The 21,219-nt window shown below is 43.5% G+C and overlaps 1 protein-coding gene across 3 annotated transcripts in view; it reads right to left on the bottom strand.

Moving 5' to 3' along the window:
• The window catches only part of LOC309625107 (uncharacterized protein), a 758,084-nt gene extending 738,700 nt beyond the window's left edge, over positions 1-19,384 (bottom strand). For all 3 annotated transcript variants that reach the window (XR_014242324.1, XM_082384282.1, XM_082384283.1), the window contains exon 1: positions 17,474-19,384. Coding sequence is in view for 2 of the 3 variants with exons in the window: in XM_082384282.1 (XP_082240408.1) it covers positions 17,474-17,589 (116 nt within the window). In the remaining variant the exon portion in view is untranslated. The remainder of the gene's footprint in view (positions 1-17,473) is intronic.
• Between the last annotated feature and the right edge of the window lie 1,835 nt (positions 19,385-21,219).

Here is a 21,219-nt window from a genome sequence, read left to right as displayed (position 1 = left end):
GTAAGAAATAGAATTAAGGGAATTCCCTGGCGGTCCAGTGGTTGGAACTCTGCGTTTCCATTGCAGGAGCCATGGGTTCGATCCCTGGTCAAGGAACTAAGATCCCTCAGGGCGTGTGATGCAGCCAAAAAAAAAAAATTAAAAAGAATGGAAAATGCAGCGAGTTCCTTAAATTTTATGGGTAGTTTTTGTTGCTGTTTCCTAAAAGAAGCATCACTTGAAGCATAATTGCCTCCAGGAAAGTTTTCTTGAGAATTCTATTCTAACTAGAAAGATGAAACCAAAAAAAATTGAAAGGAATTTTATATTTCGTCTAACACATGTCCACACACACACACCCTCAATTTTGATGATCTGTAGGCAACTGTAAAATATTCTCAAAGAAAAGAAAACCTTAGCATGTTACATATTCCAGCCTAAGTTAAAGAAGTAAACTAGTATTCTGGAAGGGAGTTGACTGAGTATCTGAAGGCTTCCCAATGAGTCAATAACATCTTCCAATAGAATCCAAGCCGCTTCTCTTGTAGGATTGTCCTAGAATCTCTATACAGCAAACACTCATTATAACGCTGTGGGCCTTCCTCTCATGTTGCAGTGGGGCTGGGGGATAGACAAGTCTAGAACCTGGAGCCGTGCCTTTCAAGTGTGAAGGTAAGCTCATGGCTCCCATCAGTAGCACAGAAGGTTTGAGAGGTTCCAGAGAAGTCAGCATCTGTGCTTATCTACCCATTCTCTCTTGGGCCAGGAGGGGGTTTCTGTAAAAAAAAAAACACACAAATTCACCAAATCCCCACCTACGCTGTGGGGTACGCTCTATTGCCTGGGAATACAGCTTTGCCAACCAGCCCAAAGTAGGGTGCAAATGGCTGATGGGGAAGGACAAAGGGAATACTACCGCGTGCAAAGAAACTGAGGTATGAGAACAGGTTTTTTCAGGCAAAAGCAAATAGTTCAAAAGAATTGGCACAAAGGGTGTGATCGTGGGGAGAGATGACACTGAAAACGTAGGCAAGGGACAGATTATGAAAAGTCTTGCATGAGTGCTAAGGAAGTATATACTTTATACTTCAGATGGGTGTTTCTCAGATATAAGTAGTGTAAAAGGAAAAAAATTCTCACAGATCCTGTCTTGGTTTCAATTCTCTTTAAATATCATGGCAGAGACTGTTTATAATTCCCTTATATTCATTCTCCCCATCTTCCTTTTAGTTGATAGAATTCCTCAGATTTTACCTTGAGCCTACATTTTCCAGCCTCCCTTGCAACCGAGTATGGTCACATGACCACGTTCTGGCCAGTGAGAAGTAAGTGGAGAGGAAGGTCTACAACTTCTGTGTCCTGTTCTCATAAGGAAGCTGCTTGCCCTTTACTTCCTCTCGACTCCTTCCCACAGGCTGGAAATCCAAAGAAGTGGTGACAAGCCAGCTCCAACCACGCGAATGAAGGCAATTCTCCTGGACCTCGCTGCTCACACGTGGTCTGTGCGACCAGCAGCAGCAAACTCACCTGGGAGTTTGTGGAAGTGCAGGATCTCAGCCCGCATCACACCTACTGAAGTTGATTCTGCAGTTAAGTAAGATCTCCAGGGAATTCCCTGGCGGTCCAGTGGTTAGGACTCCGTGCTTTCACTGCCGAGGGCCAGGGTTCAATCCCTGGTTGGGGAACTAAGATCCCTCAAGCCGAGCGGCATAGCCAAAAAAAAAAAAAAGTTTATCTCCAGGTGATTCATAGTCACAGTAAATTTTGAGAAGCACCAATCTAGGAGGAGGCAGGGGAGTGAACTAGTAGGAACCTGGGTCTCCAGATAATGCTACACTACTGGACCACTTACTAGCTCAGATGTTTATGAGAGAGTGGATCTTCTACATTTGTTTAAGCCATCTTTTTAACCTCTGTTTGATCCAATATTCAAACTATAGTAAATACGTACAAATGTAAAACACAGTATGAATACCCATCCTTATAGATTTTTTTTTTCACTTATTTATTTGGTTGCGCCGGGTCTTAGTTGCGGCAGGCGGGCTTCTTAGTTGTGGCATGTGAACTCTTAATTGCGGCATGCATGTGAGATCCCTGACCACGTGGGATCCCGGGCCTGCTGCAATGGGAGCGCAGAGTCCTATCCACTGTGCCACCAGGGAAGTCCCATCCTTATAGATTTTTTTTTTTTTTAATATAAGTGTACTTGTGTATTCCTTTTGCAACCACACACCTCGGATGGGACTCGAACCCAACTGCACTTCGGGTGAAACTCGAACCCACAATCTTCCAACTGAAACAACACAACTTGTCTCAGGACTTAATGAAGCTCAGGTTCTTTATTTCTCAGCGCAGAAGGAATTCAGCAAGAGGCAAAGTGATAGGTCAGAAGTAGATTTATCAATATCCTTTGTAAAGAGGTTGCAGGAAAATGGGAGAGGATGGTCATGTCCCAGGTCTCGGGTGAGTTCCTGGGATGGGCCACCCAGTGAGGGTCCTTGGCTTCACACAGGAAAGAATTCAAGAGCGAGCCATTGTGAAGTGAAGCAGAGTTACACATTCCATAGGCAGAGCGCAGCCGGTCTCAGAAGGCGAGAGTGGCCCAAAACATGGAGTGGTTAGTTTTTATGGGCTGGGTAATTTCATAGGCTAATGAGTGGGAGGATTACTTCAATTATTTGGTGGGAAGGGGCAGGGATTTCCAGGAATTTGCGGCACTGCCCACTCTTTGGCCTTTTATGGTCGGCCTTGGAACTGTTATGGTGCCTGTGGGTGTGTCATTTAGCATATGCTAATGTATTATAAGGAGCATATAATGAGGCTCAAGGTCTACTGGAAGTCGAATCTTCCACCGTCTTGGGCTTAATTGATTCTAACCAGTTTTTGTCATATCCTCAACAGCTATGTCATTCTTTTAAAGGTTGTGCCCTGACCCCTTCCCTCGTGTCTCACTTTGACTTTATTCAGTACCGGCACCACTACTAAATCACGTATACTATAGTGGTTTTATTGAGTAGTTGAGCTGATTATATGCTGGTCCAGAGCCACAAAACTTTTTTAAAAAATTATAAATGAAATAAAAACTATAAAACCAATAAAAATCCAAATGAACAATTGTTTTAATATAACGAAATGAATGAAGTTTTCCTGCTGGAACAAAAATCACTCTTCACAATATGGCAATGGTACTGATGCTTTCAGACAAATGCTTCTGAGTTTGGCAGATCTGTACTACCATGTGTTTTGTGACAACTCAATTCTCTTACCACTTTTCTCTATTTGAAGTACTGTCAACAATCAATAGCACCAAATGCCATGTCATTTGACTTCACTTGGTCTAAGTGCATTGCTTATATATTAAGTTACCTCTGTTCTTTTCGCATTTACCCAGGACAATTCAAGAAGCACTACTTAACACCAGTAATTTTATAAATACAATTGCAAACACAATTTATAACATAAGATTGTCACTCAAACCTAGAGAAATAAAACTTATATTTACACGCAAAAAAAAACTGTACCCAAATGTCCACAGCAGCTCTAATTGTAATAGCCCAAAACTGGAAATGACCCAAATATCTTTCAACAGGCAAATGGATAAACAAACTGCAGTACAGTATATCACACAATGGAATACTCCTCAGCAGTAAAAAGAAACATATTGATACATATAACAACTTGAGTGGATCACAAATGCATTATGCTAAGTGAAAAAAATCTCCAAAGTTTATATACTGTATGATTCCATTTATATAACATCCTTGAAATGACAAGTTATAAAGAACAGATCAGTAGTTGTAAGGGGTTAGGTTAGGAGGAGAGTATGACTGACTATAAAGGGGTAATGTCAGAGTTTCTTGATGGCAGTGGAATAATTTTGTATCCTGGATGTAATCTACACATGTGATAATATTTCGTAGAATTATATACCCAAAGGAAAAGAGTGCACATAAAAACTGGTGAAATCTGAATAAAGTCTGTAATTGAGTTAATACCAATGTCAATTTCCTGGTTTGATAATGTACTGTGATTTATGTAAGATGTTATCATTAGGGGAAGTGGAATGTAGAGTATATGGAAACTCACTGTACTGTTTTTGTCACCTCTCCTAAGCCTAAAAGTATTTCAAAATCAATTTTTTTTATTGTAACCTAATAACAAAGGCCCAGACAGAACATCTTTGAGCTTTTGCATTTTAGCATGACTCAGGCGTGACAGGTATCAAAGGACTACCCAGAGAAAGAAGAATTTAGAAAAGGAAAGAGGGACTTCTCTGGTGGCACAGCGGTTAAAAATCCGCCTGCCAATGCAGTGGACACGGGTTCGAGCCCTGGTCCAGGAAGATCCCACATACCACGGAGCAACTACGCCTGTGCGCCACAACTACTGAGCCTGCACTCTACAGCCCGTGAGCCACAACTACTGAGCCCGCGAGCCTAGAGCCTGTGCTCCGCAACAAGAGAAGCCACCGCAATGAGAAGCCCGCGCACCGCAACAAAGAGTAGCCCCTGCTCAACACAGCTGGAGAAAGCCCGCATGCAGCAACGAAGACCCAACACAGCCAAAAATGAATAAATAAATGAATCTATTAAAAAAAAAAAAAAGAAAGAAAAGGAAAGAAAAATTCACCTTCAAAGAGCAAGGGAATCAGACTTCAGAAGGACTGGTTCATCAAATAAAAGCAAAACAAGGACTTAAAGGAAAAAATACACAATATTACCAAGGTTACAAAGCTCACATCAGTCCCTTCATGATGAGAAAGCAGCAACTTGCTCACATGACTGCTATACTCATAATGCTCCTGACTATCTCCAGCCAACAACACAGCAAAAATTGGAGATAAAACTATTTTTGTTTGGGAGCCCAGGTTTATGGGAAATATTCAATGTTTTATAATTTGGGGGATCAGACCAGTCAGGGTACTCTGTCACTTCTGATTTATCTCAGGGTGCAAAGTTTGCTGTTCATGTTTTTGTTTTTTACTGTGGTAGGTGAAGAGTTTAGACATATTGGAGGCAGGGCAGGTTTTGCTTTTATACAGACACCTGTGATCTGCCAAAAGCACCTGCACTTTAACTCCTGGCATCTCAGTGACCAGGAGAGACTGCTTCTCCCCACCACCTGCTGTGACCACACTGGGCTGAGGCTGTGTCTGCTGTTTCCCACAGAATATCAGCACTTGAAAGATGTGAGATATATATATACACATAATACATATATATAACATATATAATGGAATATTATGCAGCCACAAAAAAGAATGAAATAATGCCATTTGCAGCAACATGGATGGACCTGGAGATTATCATACTAAGTGAAGTTAAGTCAGACAGAGAAAGACAAATGTCATATGTCACTTATATGTGGAATCTAAAAAAAATGATACAAATGAACTTATTTACAAAACAGAAACAGACTCACAGACATAGAAAACAAACTTATGGTTACCAAAGGAGAAAGGTGGGGAGGGATAAATTGGGAATTTGGGATTAACAGACACACACAACTATATATAAAATAAACAACAAGGACCTACCGAATAGCACAGAGAACTACATTGAATATCTTGTAATAACCTATAACAAAAAAGAATACATAGGTAGGTAGGTAGGTAGATAGATAGATATATTCAGTGTATAACTGAATCACTTTGCTGTACACTTGAAACATTGTAAGTCAACTCTTCTTCAATAAACTTTTTAAAAATTTAAAAATAAAAAAGTAAAACAAATACATTAGCACTTGAGAAATCATGAAGAATGCAGTCAGCAAACTACAAGACTTGGTGACTCTTCCAGGTAAAGTCTAGAACAAATTATTTACTGAATAAATTGTGAGAACTTAGAAAGCAGCTAACATCCATATGGTTATGTGATAGGCACTGTACCAAGTGCTTTCCATATGTCATCTCATCTCATCCTCACCACATGCAGTAGGCATTGCTCTCACTCAGTAATGGAGCTGGGACTTGAACGCAGGGAGCTCTAATTCCAGAGTCCACATTCTTAACCAGAATACTATGCCCCCTTATACAAAAGGATGCAGTAATTGCTGGGAACCAGCTTGGATTTACTAAGAACAAGCCATGCCTAATTTTAAATGGAACTCTAAAGTTCCAAGTTCCTCTTTAAATGGAACTTCTAAACTAATAGACCTGAGAAATAGGATAGACCTGATTTCAGCAAAAATTAACAAGATTTTTATTATTGAGAATAACTCGTTTGAGATGGGATCTTTTTTTTTTTTTAATTTGGTTACGCTGGGTCTCAGTTGCGGCTCGAGGGCTCCTTAGTCGCAGCTCGAGGGCTCCTTTGTTGTAGCATGCAAACTCTTAGTTGTGGCATGCGTGTGGGATCTAGTTCCCTGACCAGGGATCGAACCCGGGCCCTCTGCATTGGAAGTGCAAAGTCTTAACCACTGGACCACCTGGGAAGTTCCTTGAGATGGGATCTTGAAGTGAGGCCACAAGAGACGGGGACAATCACATGTCGGGATGCGATAGCAGAAACTGAAGCTTTATGTGAAGGGTGGCAGTGCATGGATTTTTTTTTTTTAGATGAAGGGTTTCTATGTATCTTGTGAATTTTTTCCTACACGTGAACCTAACCAATGAAACCCTCCTTCACACCCAGTCCCCAGTTTGTTACACCCCAACTAATCCTGTCCTCTTACAGATGGCCTGGAGTGCCTTGTGAGACTATTCCACCAGGGGGCAGCAGAGAGCAAAAGGCTGCTCCAGACTTAGAGGCTGTCCCCCAGGGCAAGCTCAGCCCTCGGTCAAGGGCACCCAGGCTGGGCTCAGAATCTCAGACTGTGCAAACACAGAGCTTCCAAAACTGCCCCTTCTTAGCCTCACCTGCATACTGCCTAGGCAAATGGCTGGAGAGAGGAGGAAACAGGAAAAAGAAATTTAATACTAGCAAATCTGGGGGGGTCGGGGGGAGAGGCGAGGGCGTCATCTGCTTTAACACAACTTGTTTTTCAGGTCCTGAGAAGCTGCACCCTTTTCAACTTTGCTTCACGTCCACGACTAACGGGGTTTTAAATGTAGATTTCACACAGATAGATGTATCGTAAGAGATTTGCCTCAGAAGTCTCCTCTTGTCTCTCAGACCTGAAAGCTCAGAGAGAAGCAAGTAGGTTATGGAGCCTGAAAGTGGGGTTTCCTTCCTGCCCTCCCAAACTCTAAGGACCACTGAAAGATTTTTTATAAGTACAGATTCCTGGGACCCACCCCCTCCCCGAAGCACCACAATTTTGAGAATCCTGAGATTTAATAACTGTTGACACCTGAGCATCGGACGATGGTGTGTGAGTTAAAAGACCCAAGGATTCCAGGTCACTATTACATCGGCGAACAATACAAGGCCCAGAATGAGGGCTCTGACCTACTAGGAGCCCAGGTTTGAATACAATGGATGATCCCACTTTTACAAGAAAACTTCCTAGGACCAGGGAGCAAGGTCTCCCTTCAAACTCTACTATATGGGTACAGACTTCAGTTTGCCAAGACCACAATTTGTCATTGTAACAGGTACCTGGGAAACTTTACTTATATTGGGGTTTAAAAATGGCTGGGGAGTGACCTGCATATAACCTAGCTAACTGCAGTTTTCCTCTTTTTTGTAGATCAGCCTCATGCAACCCTCATGTGGGATCTAGCAAGCGTAACTCCAGAGGCCCTCCCAGTGAAAAGGCACTAACCACCCCCTCACATTCCTCTTCCCCTCCCCCTCCCAACCAAAATTCCCTTAGTCCAACCCAAAACAGTCACCTTTGATTAAAAGGTAGTTCTCTAAGGAAAGGTGATGGCCCACAGTTAAAACTACTGCCTCTGGCAATTCAAAGTCTCTAGAAGTTAAAATTAACACCGCAAGAGCAATTAACCCAGTTCAGGTGACCCACGGGAATTTGGCTCTTTTTCAGTTATCTGAGGTAACTCAGTCCCTGTATAGGGAAAAAAAAAAAAAAAAAAAAAAATCCATGAACTAAAATCCATAATCTCCAACATTCCCAATTTTCTGATATTAATTAAGACTCTCTATCAGTCCATACCTTGATTAGAAGGAAAGTAAGTATGAAGGCCAAACTAAAGAAGTCTTTCTGCCTTAATCTTTCCATGGATTTAATTGTAGACAATGCCCAGAAGTCCTTGGATGTGTCTATTCCAATGTCTTAGAAAGACTAGGATACTAAGAAGTCCTCCTCTGCCAATCTGACCAACAGTCCAGAAGGATTCTTCTGGCGCATTTTCCCAACAACCTCCCCTCATCATGGACACCAAGGGGAAGTTGTACAACATTATTCAAATCTAGTCTTTAAAACAAAAGTGACTGTAGTCCTCTGGGCTCGCATCAACAGACACAGCCCAAAGCCCCCAACACTAAAAGTGTGAGGGCCTCCAGGGCCATCACATATGGGAACTCATGACTCCTCCCAGCTCAAAGCTCCACAGAGTTTCTGATGCATGGAAAGCACTTGGGGTGGGGGTAGGGGGGAGCCTCTAGAGCCTTTTGTGGCCTTCAGGCATGTAAGAGCTGTGCTGGGGAGGCCTGAGACTCTTCAAAACAAACCATTTAAGACCCTAAAGTCCCCTCACTAAGAATCTTTTCTGGTATAATTCTTGCCAACTAAAGTTCCCACTCATCCTGTCTCTTTGACCAGTTAGTTCCCAAATGAATCATTTATATCGGCCCATCTGGGGGTAATATCCTGATGACACTCTCATTGAATGGCCACTGGGTGCCCTCAGATATTTTCTTGGTTCTCGCTCCAATCCTGCAGGCTGAGCCTTGGCCGTACAGTCTTCCCGTAACAGGAACCAAGACATCCTCAGCGTCCAGCTGACTACTTGGTGAGCATTCCCTTCCCTGCCTCAGATGGACCAGAGTAGGAAGCCCATAAATCTTGCCATTAAGGATCAGCCTACTACACCTCATCCCAGCTCAGATTAATTAGGTCCGCCTAATTGGTGATACTAATAAATCAGGAAGTGGAGAATCACAAAACTTTTTAGACCCAAAAGGAATTAGTTGCATTTTTTTTCCTGACCCTGAGAGTATTTTGGAATCTGCTCTTCAATGCTTTAGAAATCCTGGAATGTGGCAGAATAAGGACATAAATGCAAGGGTCCTGGTCACCAACCCAGGCTCCCATATCACCTATAGATTACTACAGATCTAGTTTGGGGAAAGTGATTTACCCAGGTCCAGGATTTCTGGCCTTTTCCTTATCCTGCTTTCTGATAGATAATTGTGATAAAGAAAACATAATTTTAGCATAATTTATCAGCTAACAAAAGTGGAACCACTTCTAAGCTGCTTGTGGGTATTTCATTCATTCATTCATTCTTTCTTTCTTTCTTTCTTTCTTTCCCTGGTTCAAAAATATCTATATGCCAGGCTCTCTCCCAGGCTCTGAAAAAACACTAGAGAGTGGGCAGGGCCCTGCCCAAAACTTCACGTCCTAGTGGAGGAATCTGGACAAATAAATGTGCAATAATAATAGAGCAAGATAACCTGGTGATGAAGGAAATCCAAAGAGCACACAGTAAGGTGTTCTTACTCAGGCCAGTGGGTCAAGGGTGAAGAGGAATCAACTGGGGAAAGAAGTATTCTGGAAATGGGGACGGACATGTGAAAGAGAACCAGGGAAAAGGACGCGGTTCAGTGGGGACCGGGATGCGGTCCCAAGGAGCTGGAACAAGCACCAGATGAGAGGCTAGAGAAACAGACAGGGGTTTGGATGGCGCCTCGAGAAGGAGATAGGACTTAATCCTAAAGGCAACTGAAGCTATTAAAGGGCTTGAAACACTCGCTCATTCACACTAGGGGCCTGACAGACAAAAAACAATTCCGAATGTGATGAGCACTCTCAAGAAAGCAGCACAGAGGACAGAGAAATGGGTGCCTGGGGAGTGGCTGCTATTGGACAATGACACGATGCATGGTATCTCCACTTCAGAAATCCGGCTGCTGTGGAAAACCTACTGGAGGAAAAGCAATCAGGAGTCTACCGCTTAATTCAGAGAGAAAAATCGATATTGAAAAGATCATTTCCCAAAGGAATGTTCTCCGGGTATAAGCTGCATGAACAAAAGCAGGGAAATCATGATCCCAATTCATTTTTCAACAAAATCTAATCATCTTAAATAACAGAAATTGTGGGAAGAGCATCGCAAGTGAATTTCATGTGTATCTTTAACAAGGGGGTTGGTATTTGTTATTATTTTAAAAATCAACTTTCCTTTGCTTATCTACATTATTGAAGCTGATTTTTTTTTTTTTTTTTTGGCCGTTCCATGTGGGTTGCAGGATCTTAGTTCCCTGACCAGGGATCAAACCCAGGCCCCCGGCAGTGAAACTGATATTTTAGACTGAGTTGACGGTGATTCTTTATCCCCTAAGTTTCCTTGTAAGGCAGACAATACGATTAGGGTTAAACAAAAGTCTTATCATTCCTACAAGCAACCTTCTGAGAATTAAAACAATGTAAACTTCTTTTCTGGAGCATTTTCTCTCCTGCCTATCAGCAGATTGTATGCACTGAAACCAGCACTGACTTTTCTACATCGGGCCAGGCAACCTCACCTCGATGGCCATCCCACCTCCTGCTTTGATAACTGCTGCCGAGAAAAAGAAAATCCTGTCAAAGTAGTGACATCACAGATACAAGGGCAGAAACAGCATGAACCCCTTTATTGACCTCTGAGATCTGAGGGCAATTAAATTTTTTCTCTTGTTGACAGCGAGGAAGACCAAAACTAGCAAAATCATTTCATCTTGCATGCCAACGCTGATTGCTGCGTGGGGGCTGCCTGAAGCATCGTGCTGGGAAAGGGTTGAGGGTTGAGGGTTCGGCGAGACAACTCAGGTGCTCTGGTAATGACTGCTGTGAACATGGAGGGTACCTCGGACACAGAAGATAAGAATTTGCCCTCCAGGAGGTAAGTCCTACTTCCAGTCTACCCTGAGGCAAGGACATCTGGCAGAATTAATTAGAATCATTCCGCAAGGATGGGCAGAAATGGGGAAGGACATGTGAAAGAGAACCAGGGCAAAGGACACGGTTCAGTGGGGACCGGAATGTGGTCCCAAGGGGTCTAGAACAAGCACCAGATGAGAGGCTAGAGAAATAGACAGGGGAGAAAACAGAGCAGGGCAGAAAAGGAATGATTCTCGTGGCAAGGACTCTTTTCCCGAAGCTCTTTGCTAAGTCTGGATAACTGATTTTATGTTTTTAAGTAGATGGGGTTATTAAATCCCAGCGAGGGAGAACCCTGCTGTCTTATAGCTAAAACATGGAAAAATCCTGCAGAAGTTACGATTCGATAGATTGGAGCTGTACACTTAAGGTTTGTGTACTTTTGCGCACATATAACTCACTTTTTAAAACTTAAATTAAAAATAATCCACGCAATGCTGATCAGCCTATGACGGAGTCACCACAGTTACCATGGTTTTGGTGGTGGTGGCACTCACGCCTCTGTCTCCAATGTCCCGTCCAGTGCCTGGTACTAGTAAGCAACCAATAAATGCGTTGAATAAACAAATAAAATGCTCTACAGGGGAATTCTTTTAATGGTTAAAATAACCAATAACACCTGCTTTTGCATTTTATTCCAGTCTAAATTCTTTCTTCTGGACAACAAGGTACAAAGTCTTAAGGGTCTCAAAATAGTCCAAAAGCCTTGAGCACGTTCAATGTTTCATTTCTGAGAAAAACTGTTACCTTCCCCATAGCCATCTAAGTCATGCAGTGCACATGTTTGCTTATTTGTCTGATTGGGCCTCCCAGCATCCATTTCCCCAGCTTTGTTTTCCCGGTTTTCCCCCAGAGAGCCCACCCACTCTCAGTCCCCAGCTGCCCAGGTGAAGTTCACTCCACTGCCCAGCCCCACGGTGAGTGCGTGGCCCACCTCAAGCCAATTAGCCTAGCACATTCTCTTGGCCACAATAATTTCCTCAGTGGAGGAAATTATTTGCTAGGCTCATGGCAATGAGAAGCATTCTCTTATCCTCCTCAAGACTGTGTCAAAAAGATGGGAAGCTGAAGATTCCAGGGACCATTACACAGAGCCTTAGGCGGGGCCAGAGAGGAGTAGCAGAGCCAAGAGGGGCATTCTGCGAGCATCACCTGAGTCCTGACTCAAGTCTCACCTGAAGCTGCTTTACCTGTGGCCTTCTCAGTGACGAGAGCCAATGAATTCTTTTGCTTTGGGTTTCTTTTGTTTAAGCTAGTTTGTTTGGGGTTTGGGGTCACTCACAATAAGAAGATTCCTAACCTGTGTGTCTTCCACCAAGCAAATGTGAATGAGGACATAAGTCTGACTTCTCCATCTTCAACAAAGTATTGGTAGGCAGCATTTAAGGCACACAGGGATGCTTTACTCCAAAAATTGAATGATCAGCATCCTGACAAACCTGGGAGAGTTCAACTGTGACATTATCTAAAGGTTCCCTTAGTTATCTGACAGGTGAAAAGCACCATTCTCAGAGTGTCTGAAGTGAACTACATCAAAGGTGTCACAAATGCAGGGTAAAATGGTTGAAAACAGTGATCTAAAGGGCATATTTATTATCCTTCTCTCCAGGTTAAATCAGATGCTCAGAAAGCACTAACCTGACCTCAATTATTTGTTCTCCTTAAAGGAATTGACTGATTAAATCTCCATATTGGGTTAAGACTTCACATAATGGCCTTGGCTTTTGTAGAGAAAAGAGGAAAAGGAGGGTCAATCCACAAAGGAAATTGTGACAGAAGGTGAAAAATGGTCCATGAGAACAGAGTAAATAATCCTAAAGAAGGAAAAAAGTTTCAGGATTCAGGTATAAGAAGCCAAGTACCACCCCTACATTATCCATAGAAAAAGGAAAGCCATAACAAGACTGTTACAATGTCTCTCCTGTTATTTTTCTTGTCTGCCTTGAGTTGAAGAAGTGGGGCTGATTTCACGGAACTGAGGGCTGTGGGCCTTCAGGACTTGGACTTAACTCCCAGGTTGCTTGGTGGTCATATCCACCTGTTGCTACAAACAGAATCCCCTGAACAACAGGCCTGCACATGTGGGGGGGCCTCTTCCCAGGTGACACTACCAGGCTGCTGATTCTTCCATCTGACAGGGCTATGAAGTGCTTAAAGACATAGGGCATGTGTGTTTCTGGGCCACAGCCCGACTGCAGGAAGAGACCCTACAAGGCTGGAACCCAAGCCTCAAGGCAGAATTAGAAGCAACTGAGGGACTTCCTTGGTGGTCCAACGGTTAAGACTCCGTGCTCCCAATGCAGGGGGCACAGGGTTCGATCCCTGGTCAGGGAACTAAGATCACTGTGCTGCTTGGCCAAAATAAATTTAAAAATAAAAGAATCCCCACTAAAAATAAACTCACAATTTAAAAACCAATAATAATAAAACATACGAGAGTCAGTAGATACAACAGAGGTAAGAGAACCTGAAACAACAAATATATTCTTATGGGACTTCCCTGGTAATCCAGTGGCTAAGACTTCGTGCTCCCAACGCAAGGGGCCTGGGTTCGATCCCTGGTCAGGGAACTAGATCCACATGCCACAACTAAGAGTTTGCCTGCCCCAACTAAAAGATCCTGCATGCCACTGCTAAGGCCCGGCGCAGGTCTCATTTATTCATTCATTCATTCATTCATTTATTTATGGCTGTGTTGAGTCTTCGTTGCTGCGAGTGGGCTTTCTCTAGTTGCAGCAAGCGGGGGCTACTCTTCGTTGCAGTGTGCGGGCTTCTCATTGTGGTGGCTTCTCTTGTTGCAGAGCACAGGCTCTAGGTGTATGGGCTTCAGTAGTTGTGGCACGCAGGCTTCAGTAGTTGTGGTACATGGGCTCAGCAGTTGTGGCTCGCGGGCTCTAGAGCACAGGCTTAGTAGTTGTGGCGCACGGGCTTAGTTGCTCCACGGCATGTGGGATCTTCCCGGACCAGGGCTCGAACCTGCGTCCCCTGCATTGGCAGGCGGATTCCCAACCACTGCTCCACCAGGGAAGTCCTTATTTATTTATTAAATAAATATTTTTAAAAATAAAATAAAAGCTAGAGAAGAAATATATTCTTAAATATTAAATAAATAAAAGGAGAATAAATACCAAGATGAAGAAGCGGACGCTTGGAGGGATTCTGTAACTAAGGCAGCTGTGCACAGCTATGCAGTGCAGAGCCAGGATTTGGAGCCCGACTGTGGACCTCAGGGCCGCGCCCCTACTCTCTACGCCACCATCAAACCCTAACTGTTCATAAGTAGAGCACACAAACCAACCCCTGCAGGACTGCGGGAGCATTCCTCTAGACTGGTTATCGACGTTTCCCCTTGACCATGTCTGTAGGAGGGTGGTGGGTTCAGTTACTTACTGAGGAGAATCTTGATCATGGGTGTTTACAGATAAGCAGGGTGTGCACAAAAGCGGTGCCACCTTTTTCCTTCCCGTCACCTGGAAACCTGGGGTCTCTTCCCTCTCCCATCTCTCTTTTCTTCCTCCACTAACCCCTTGGTCTTTTCCCACTTGCTCTGTCCACCCCACAGGGGCCAACTCCCTCCTGGAGGGACAGTGGTAGGATCTTACTGGACCTCACTGGAGGAGCCTTTTCATCTCCAAATGGAGCGACCTTGGGAAATCAACTTTTCTGTTGTTTACACTGTCTCATAGGCTAACTTCAATGCATTATCATGTTCCTGAACATTCTGTGTTTTCCTCTAGGTTACCAAAACTCTCCTCCTCCCGGGGAGGGCTAAGATGAAAGAGGAAATCCTATACCGCCTCTTACAACAATCGGCTTGACCTTTACTCTTTAAGCAATGAGAGCAATCAGCTCCTCCCGCTGCCGAGGGGAAGCCCATCCCAAACACGAGCCTGCTGTGCACACAGCCTGTCCCACCCGAGAGCCGCCGACAGGATCGAGAGGGTCAGAGAGGGCCTCTTCCTCTCCCACCAGAGCAGGGAGTGTTCGGCTGCTCCTGGCCCAGGGGGACACGCTGGTTCCAAATCCATCAAAGGTCACACCTGCCAGGCGCAGGCAGCCACAGTAGCCGAGTTCCGCGTGGGAGGGGAGGCAGGTTCTCACCCACCATTTCCTGCACCCGCTCCCTCAGCAGCAGCGTTTATCGTCCTGCTACGCGCCTCTTCTGCCTGGATGATGACCATCTGCTTCTCACCCTGGGCCACTCCTGGGCCACACAGCACAGACCCCCAACCATTCTGTCTGAGGTTTTGAGACAACCAGCGTTCTCCATAGAAACAGAACCCATAGGGGTGTGTGTGTGTGTGTGTGTAGAGAATGGGGGTGTGGGAAGAGGGGGAGAAAGAGGCAGGAGTGGGGGGGTGGGGTTTAAGGAATTAGTTCACATGATTATAGGGGCTGACGAATCCAAAATCCAGGGGACAGGCTGGCAATTCCAGCAAGAGGTTAATGTCCTGGATCTCAAAAAGCAGTCTGGAGGCAGAATCCCTTCCTCTTCAAGGACCTGAGTCTTTCCTCTTAAGGCCTTCAACTGACTGCATGAGGCCCACCACATCATGAAGTGCAGTCTGCTTTACTCAAAATCTACTGATTTAAATGTTAATCAGAGTTTTCAAAAAATGCCTTCATAGCAGCATCTAGACTGGTATATGACCAAACAACTGGGCACCAGAGCCCAGCCCAGCCGACACAAAATTAACTCTCACAACCTGGGTGTGGGAAGCTGGTGACCATGGAACCTGTATGTGAGAGAAGGGAGTGCACCCCGACATGTGCACTCCTCCCCAGTGGAAACCCTGAAAACCCTCAAAAAGGGATTTAGAGAAGGGAGGGAGGGGGAAAACAGTGGGAGCTCAACAGCTGTAATTGTCTAGAAGGGCTGAGCCCGCACAGTCAATATTCTGAGCACAACACCCGCCTTCTTAAGCCACTGGATAAATTCTTCATCCTCATTAGATTTAAGCCATTCGATTTAGTATCATATAAATTGCTCGCAAGAGACAAAGAATAACTCCAAAGAAATCTAAAGCTTCACACGTACATTACTTCAACTCATATAATATCACTGTCAATAGTAATATTAGTATTGCAATTTTGCAACTGTTTTATGTAAGTGTAGAACAAAGCAAATAAACAAAACATTGATGTTATTAGGAACCAAGATTTTCAACGTAAGAGAAACGAGATGCACATATAAAATAAAACAGACTTAAGGAAAAAAATCCTGCAATGTTGAATTGGAATTATCAGTTCAAACACATGATTATTTTCTTTAGTGAATTTCCTAGCTTTGTCCGCTAAAGGGAACTAAAAGCAATGACTTTCCAGTATCAATGAGCACCACTAGCACGCAGGCCTTGGTTTTTAAATACTATTTCCTATTCGAAAGCACCAGGGCTCTTCAGAGAAATGGCAGATTCCAGGGCTCAGGCAGAGAACAGACAAGATGAGCCCAGGAAATCTTCTGCCAGAAAGTAAAAGTACACAAAGACCAATGGGGTTCTAGCCAAAGAAAAAACTGTTTGGCAGTATTGAATAAAGTTGAGCACACCCTATGAACAAGTGATTCCACTGTTAGGTATCCCCTCCAAAAACAAAAAACAGACGAACAAAAACTCAACAATGTGTTCAACCAAAGACAGGTATCAGAATGTTCATAGCAGCACTGTTTTAATAGTCAGAACCTGGAATCAACCTAAATGCCCACCTACATTAGAATTGATAAATAAATTGCAGGAGGGATGAAAAAGAGCTACAACTACAAACATCATAGATGAATCTCATGAACACATGATGAACAAAGAAGCCAGACACAAGAGTACATGTTCTATGATCCCATTTATACAAAGTTCCCAAACAGGCAAACTGATCAACAAGTTTAGACGTAAGGCTCTTGGTGGGGGGCAAGATAGGAAGAGGCTGTGATGGGGGCTGGTGGGGTACTGGCATTGTTCTGTTTCTTGATCTGGGAACTGGTTACACAGGTGTTCGCTCTGGGAAAATTTTGAACTATAGATTTGATTTTTTTGTGTGTTTCTCTATATAATTTTCAATTAAAAATTTTACTTTAAGAAAAAGCCAGCTTGGTACTTCCCCGGCGGTCCAGTGGTTAAGACTCCACGCTCCCAATGCAGGAGGCGTGGGTTTGATCCCTGGTCGGGGAACTAAGATCCTACGTGCCCCCCCACCCCCAAAAAAAAGCCAGCTTGAAGGGGCACCCACTGGCCAAATTTAGCATAATTTGAATATCAAAAAGGATAATGGTTGTAACTGGTTAGTAAATGAAAATACATGAGTCCAGGGGGTGCGGAGAGGATAAACAGGACGGCTTTTCTTTACAAAAGAAAGTCAAATAAACGTGGAAGGAATGACAAGAATAGAAGATCACTATTTATAAGCACCCCCCCCCGCCCTGATATAATACTTGATCGAGGTAACAATCACCAGTGGAAACTAAAACCATTGGATGAAAACTTGTTAGCAGCGCCAAGGTATCATCCCAGAGACCACTTACCTTTGCGAATGGGAGCAATTGTACCTTGGCGATGAAGAGGTGATGAAGAGGTCTGGTGTGACCACCTTAATCCAGTGATTGAACCTAGCATCACAAATAATGGAACAGTGTGACATTGCGTGCCTCCTGATAGGATGCAAATTAAATTAAAAAAAATAACCTAAGGAAGTGGGTCTTTCTGACTGCATTAAAATCACCTGAGATTTTTAAATTCCCAAAGCCTAGGCCGTCCTTCCAGACCAAATATATCAGAACGCCTAGGCTGGGCCCCAAGCATCAGTATTTTTTAAAGCTTCCAAGATGACTGCAATGTGCAGCGAAGTATTCTAGACAAAAATGTGTAGCCTGAATCTAACTTCTAATTTATAGGATCTGCAGGATAGAGTGGCGGTTCTTAGTGCTGACTGCTTACCAGAATCACCTAGAGAATTTTGAAACTAGGACCACCTGAGCTTGAACTCCAGAGATTCTGATATAATTGGTTTAGGGTGGAACTCAGGCATCGTATTCTCTTTTCTAGGCATTAAATTTGATTTAAATAACCCCCAGAGAGAAGAGAGTGGGCCAATTAATCCCCGTTCCTTGTAATGCCAATTAATCAAGACAGGTGGTTCTGATGTGCAGCCAGGGCTGAGGATTAACAGGACACAGGAACAACTGAACATCATAAGGAAACAGACAAATCTAGAATGTGGGACATTCGTATGACCACTAGCCTGGATTCTTCAGAAGGTCAATGTCATGGGAGAAAAAAAAAAAAAAAAAAAGGAGAGAGGAACTATTCTAAGTTAAAATAAGTAACAACCACACACACACACAAAAAGTAATTGTGCATTTGTTTGATTTCTAAAAAAAAAACAGCTATAGGGCTTCCCTGGTGGCGCAGTGGTTGAGAATCTGCCTGCCAATGCAGGGGACACGGGTTCGAGCCCTGGTCTGGGAAGATCCCACATGCCGCGGAGCAACTGGGCCCGTGAGCCACAATTACTGAGCCTGCGCGTCTGGAGCCTGTGCTCCGCAACAAGAGAGGCCGCGATAATGAGAGGCCCGCACACCGCGATGAAGAGTGGCCCCCGCTTACCGCAACTAGAGAAAGCCCGCGCACAGAAACAAAGACCCAACACAGCCATAAATAAATAAAATAAAATTTAAAAAAAACACAAAAAACAAAAAACAAAAAAAAACAGCTATAAAGATGGGGGGATTTAAATATTAAGTTGATTTTAGGTGGTTTTCTTAGTAGGGATAATGACATTGTGGGTCTGTAGACAAATAACTGTATTCTTCAGTGATGTATGGTGAATATTGAGAAGTGATGTGTCATAATGTGTATGTAACTTGAGAATTCATTGTACTAATGTTGGGCTGCACCCCACAGGCCTGTAAGCCTTGTTATTGCCTAGCCGCAAGACCGAAGAGAGAGCCCAGAGACAGGGACAGAGACATCAATGGCTTGTTAGATAGGGAATCTTACAAATCAGAAGCAAAAGGTCCTGGAGCGACACCTCACCGTGTGCAGGAGAAAGGACACAGCAGCGATCTTCTCTGCTCGAGGAATAGGGAGGCTACCATTTATAGGGGGAATTGACATAATTGACATCAGGTTAGCTCATCAGTTACCAGGGAAACCAGCAGCTGGGACAGGGAGCAAGCACGTAGGTAGTTATTGAGTAAGCCCCACGATTAAGAGGATTGGATAGCCATGTGAGTAGGGTGTAGGTGAAGCAGAGACCGGCCCAGCAGCGGAGGTACAGAGAGCAAGAGAACAGCCATCTTGAGTGGCCTGACCATACAACTAATCTTTCAGTTTTCCTGTACGTTTGAAATTACTAAGAAAAAGATGAGGAAATGGGAAATTTGTTGTTGTTGGCCATGCTGCAGGGCACGCAGGATCTTAGTTCCCAGACCAGGGATGGAGAACCCGTGCCCCAGCAGTGGAGCGTGGAGTCCTAACCACTGGACCGCCGGGGAACTCCCAGTTTTTTAATAGGGATAAAAACCTACTCAGTGGTCCATGTAACTTCCATCTGTATTAGTTCTCTCTTGAGAATCTTCCCGGAAAACCCACTCACAGCTCAACCTTACGAAACCAATCTCACACCACACCCAACAATTAAAGCTGTATTTCTCAACCTCTGGCCACTGCATTTCTCCCACTAAATAGGAGTTATCTGGGAAAGAGCTGTTATTCAAATGAGCTTGAGAAGTCCTGGGTTATGCAAGATTTTCTTGTTACCAGACGCCTTTTAATCTTAATATAGTTAACATACACTGTCCCATTGGGGTCAGAGAAGGACACCTGCATAGTAAAGCAACATTCCTTAACCCTATTTTGTTTCCAGCCCTTTTTGGACACCAGACACCTTTTATCCCAAAAGATCTTGTAGATGAAGTGTTCTGCAAGCATTTGGGAAAATGCTAGCATGAGACATCTTCTCCCTCATTTTATAACTCCTCCATCTTTGATTAAACAAAGAGCCCCTGGATTTCCAAACGGACCCTAATGGCACATGTGCAGGCAGATGAAGATCCTTCTCCCAACCAGTGCAATTTCCTGTTCACCAAAATACAAAATGTAATTTTTTTCAGGAACCTATTTTTTCAAATATGTATGCACTGTTTTATGTGATTTCTATGCAAGCTTTACTTCAAGTGCATTAAAGATGTCTGGTTTGAATTATGAGTTCCTCCCTCCTACACTGTTGGTGGGAATGTAAGTTGGTGCAGCCACTATGGAAAACAGTATGGAGGAGACTCAGAAAACTTCAAATAGAGCTGCCATATGATCCAGCAATCCCACTCTTGGGTATACATCTGGACAAAACTGTAATTCAAAAAGATACATGCAGGAGTTCCCTGGTGGTCCAGTGGTTAGGACAATGTGCTCTCACTGCCCAGGGCCCGGGTTCAATCCCTGTCAGGGAACAAAGATCCCACAAGCCACATGGCATGGCAAAAAAAAATAAAATAAAATACATGCACCCCTATGTTCATAGCAGCACTATTCACAATAGCCAAGACATGAAAACAACCTAAATGTCCATTGACAGATGAATGGATTAAGAAGATATGGTACATATATACAATGGAATACTACTCAGCCATGAAAAAGAACAAAATAATGCCATTTGCAGCAACATGGATGTAACTAGAGATTATCATACGAAGTGAAGTAAGTCAGAAAGAGAAAGACAAATACCACTTATACGTGGAATCTAAAATATGGCACAAATGAACCTCTCTACAAAACAGAAACAGACTCACAGACGTAGAAAACAGACTTGTGGTTGCCAAGGGGGAGAGGGATTAGGGAGGGATGGATTGGGAGTTTGGGGTTAGCAGATGCAAACTATTACATTTAGAATGGATGAATATCAAGGTCCTACTGTATAGCACAGGGAACTATATCCATCCCCTGGGATAAACGATAATGGAAAAGAATATTAAAAAAGAACATATATATGTGTATAACTGAACCACTTTGCTATACAGCAGAAATTAGCACAACCTTGTAAATCAACTACACTTTAATAAAAAAAAATTTTAATAAATAAATAAACTATGAGTTCCTAAAAGACCACCCCATTTGTCTCCTTCCTTTCAGCATCCAGGATGGTACCACCCACCACAGACAGAATACCTCTTGATACCCAAACAGCAAGAAAGAAGTGGATAAAGACTCTTGTCCAGGGTGCCCCCCTCCCCAGCTCAGCCCCTACAGCACTGTGGTTTACAGGCATCTCCAC

Source organism: Balaenoptera borealis (genome assembly GCF_965194805.1).
Source record: "Balaenoptera borealis genome assembly, chromosome: 3".
NCBI classification, from domain to species: Eukaryota; Metazoa; Chordata; class Mammalia; order Artiodactyla; family Balaenopteridae; genus Balaenoptera; species Balaenoptera borealis.
This window is presented reverse-complemented; position numbering and strand designations above follow the sequence as displayed.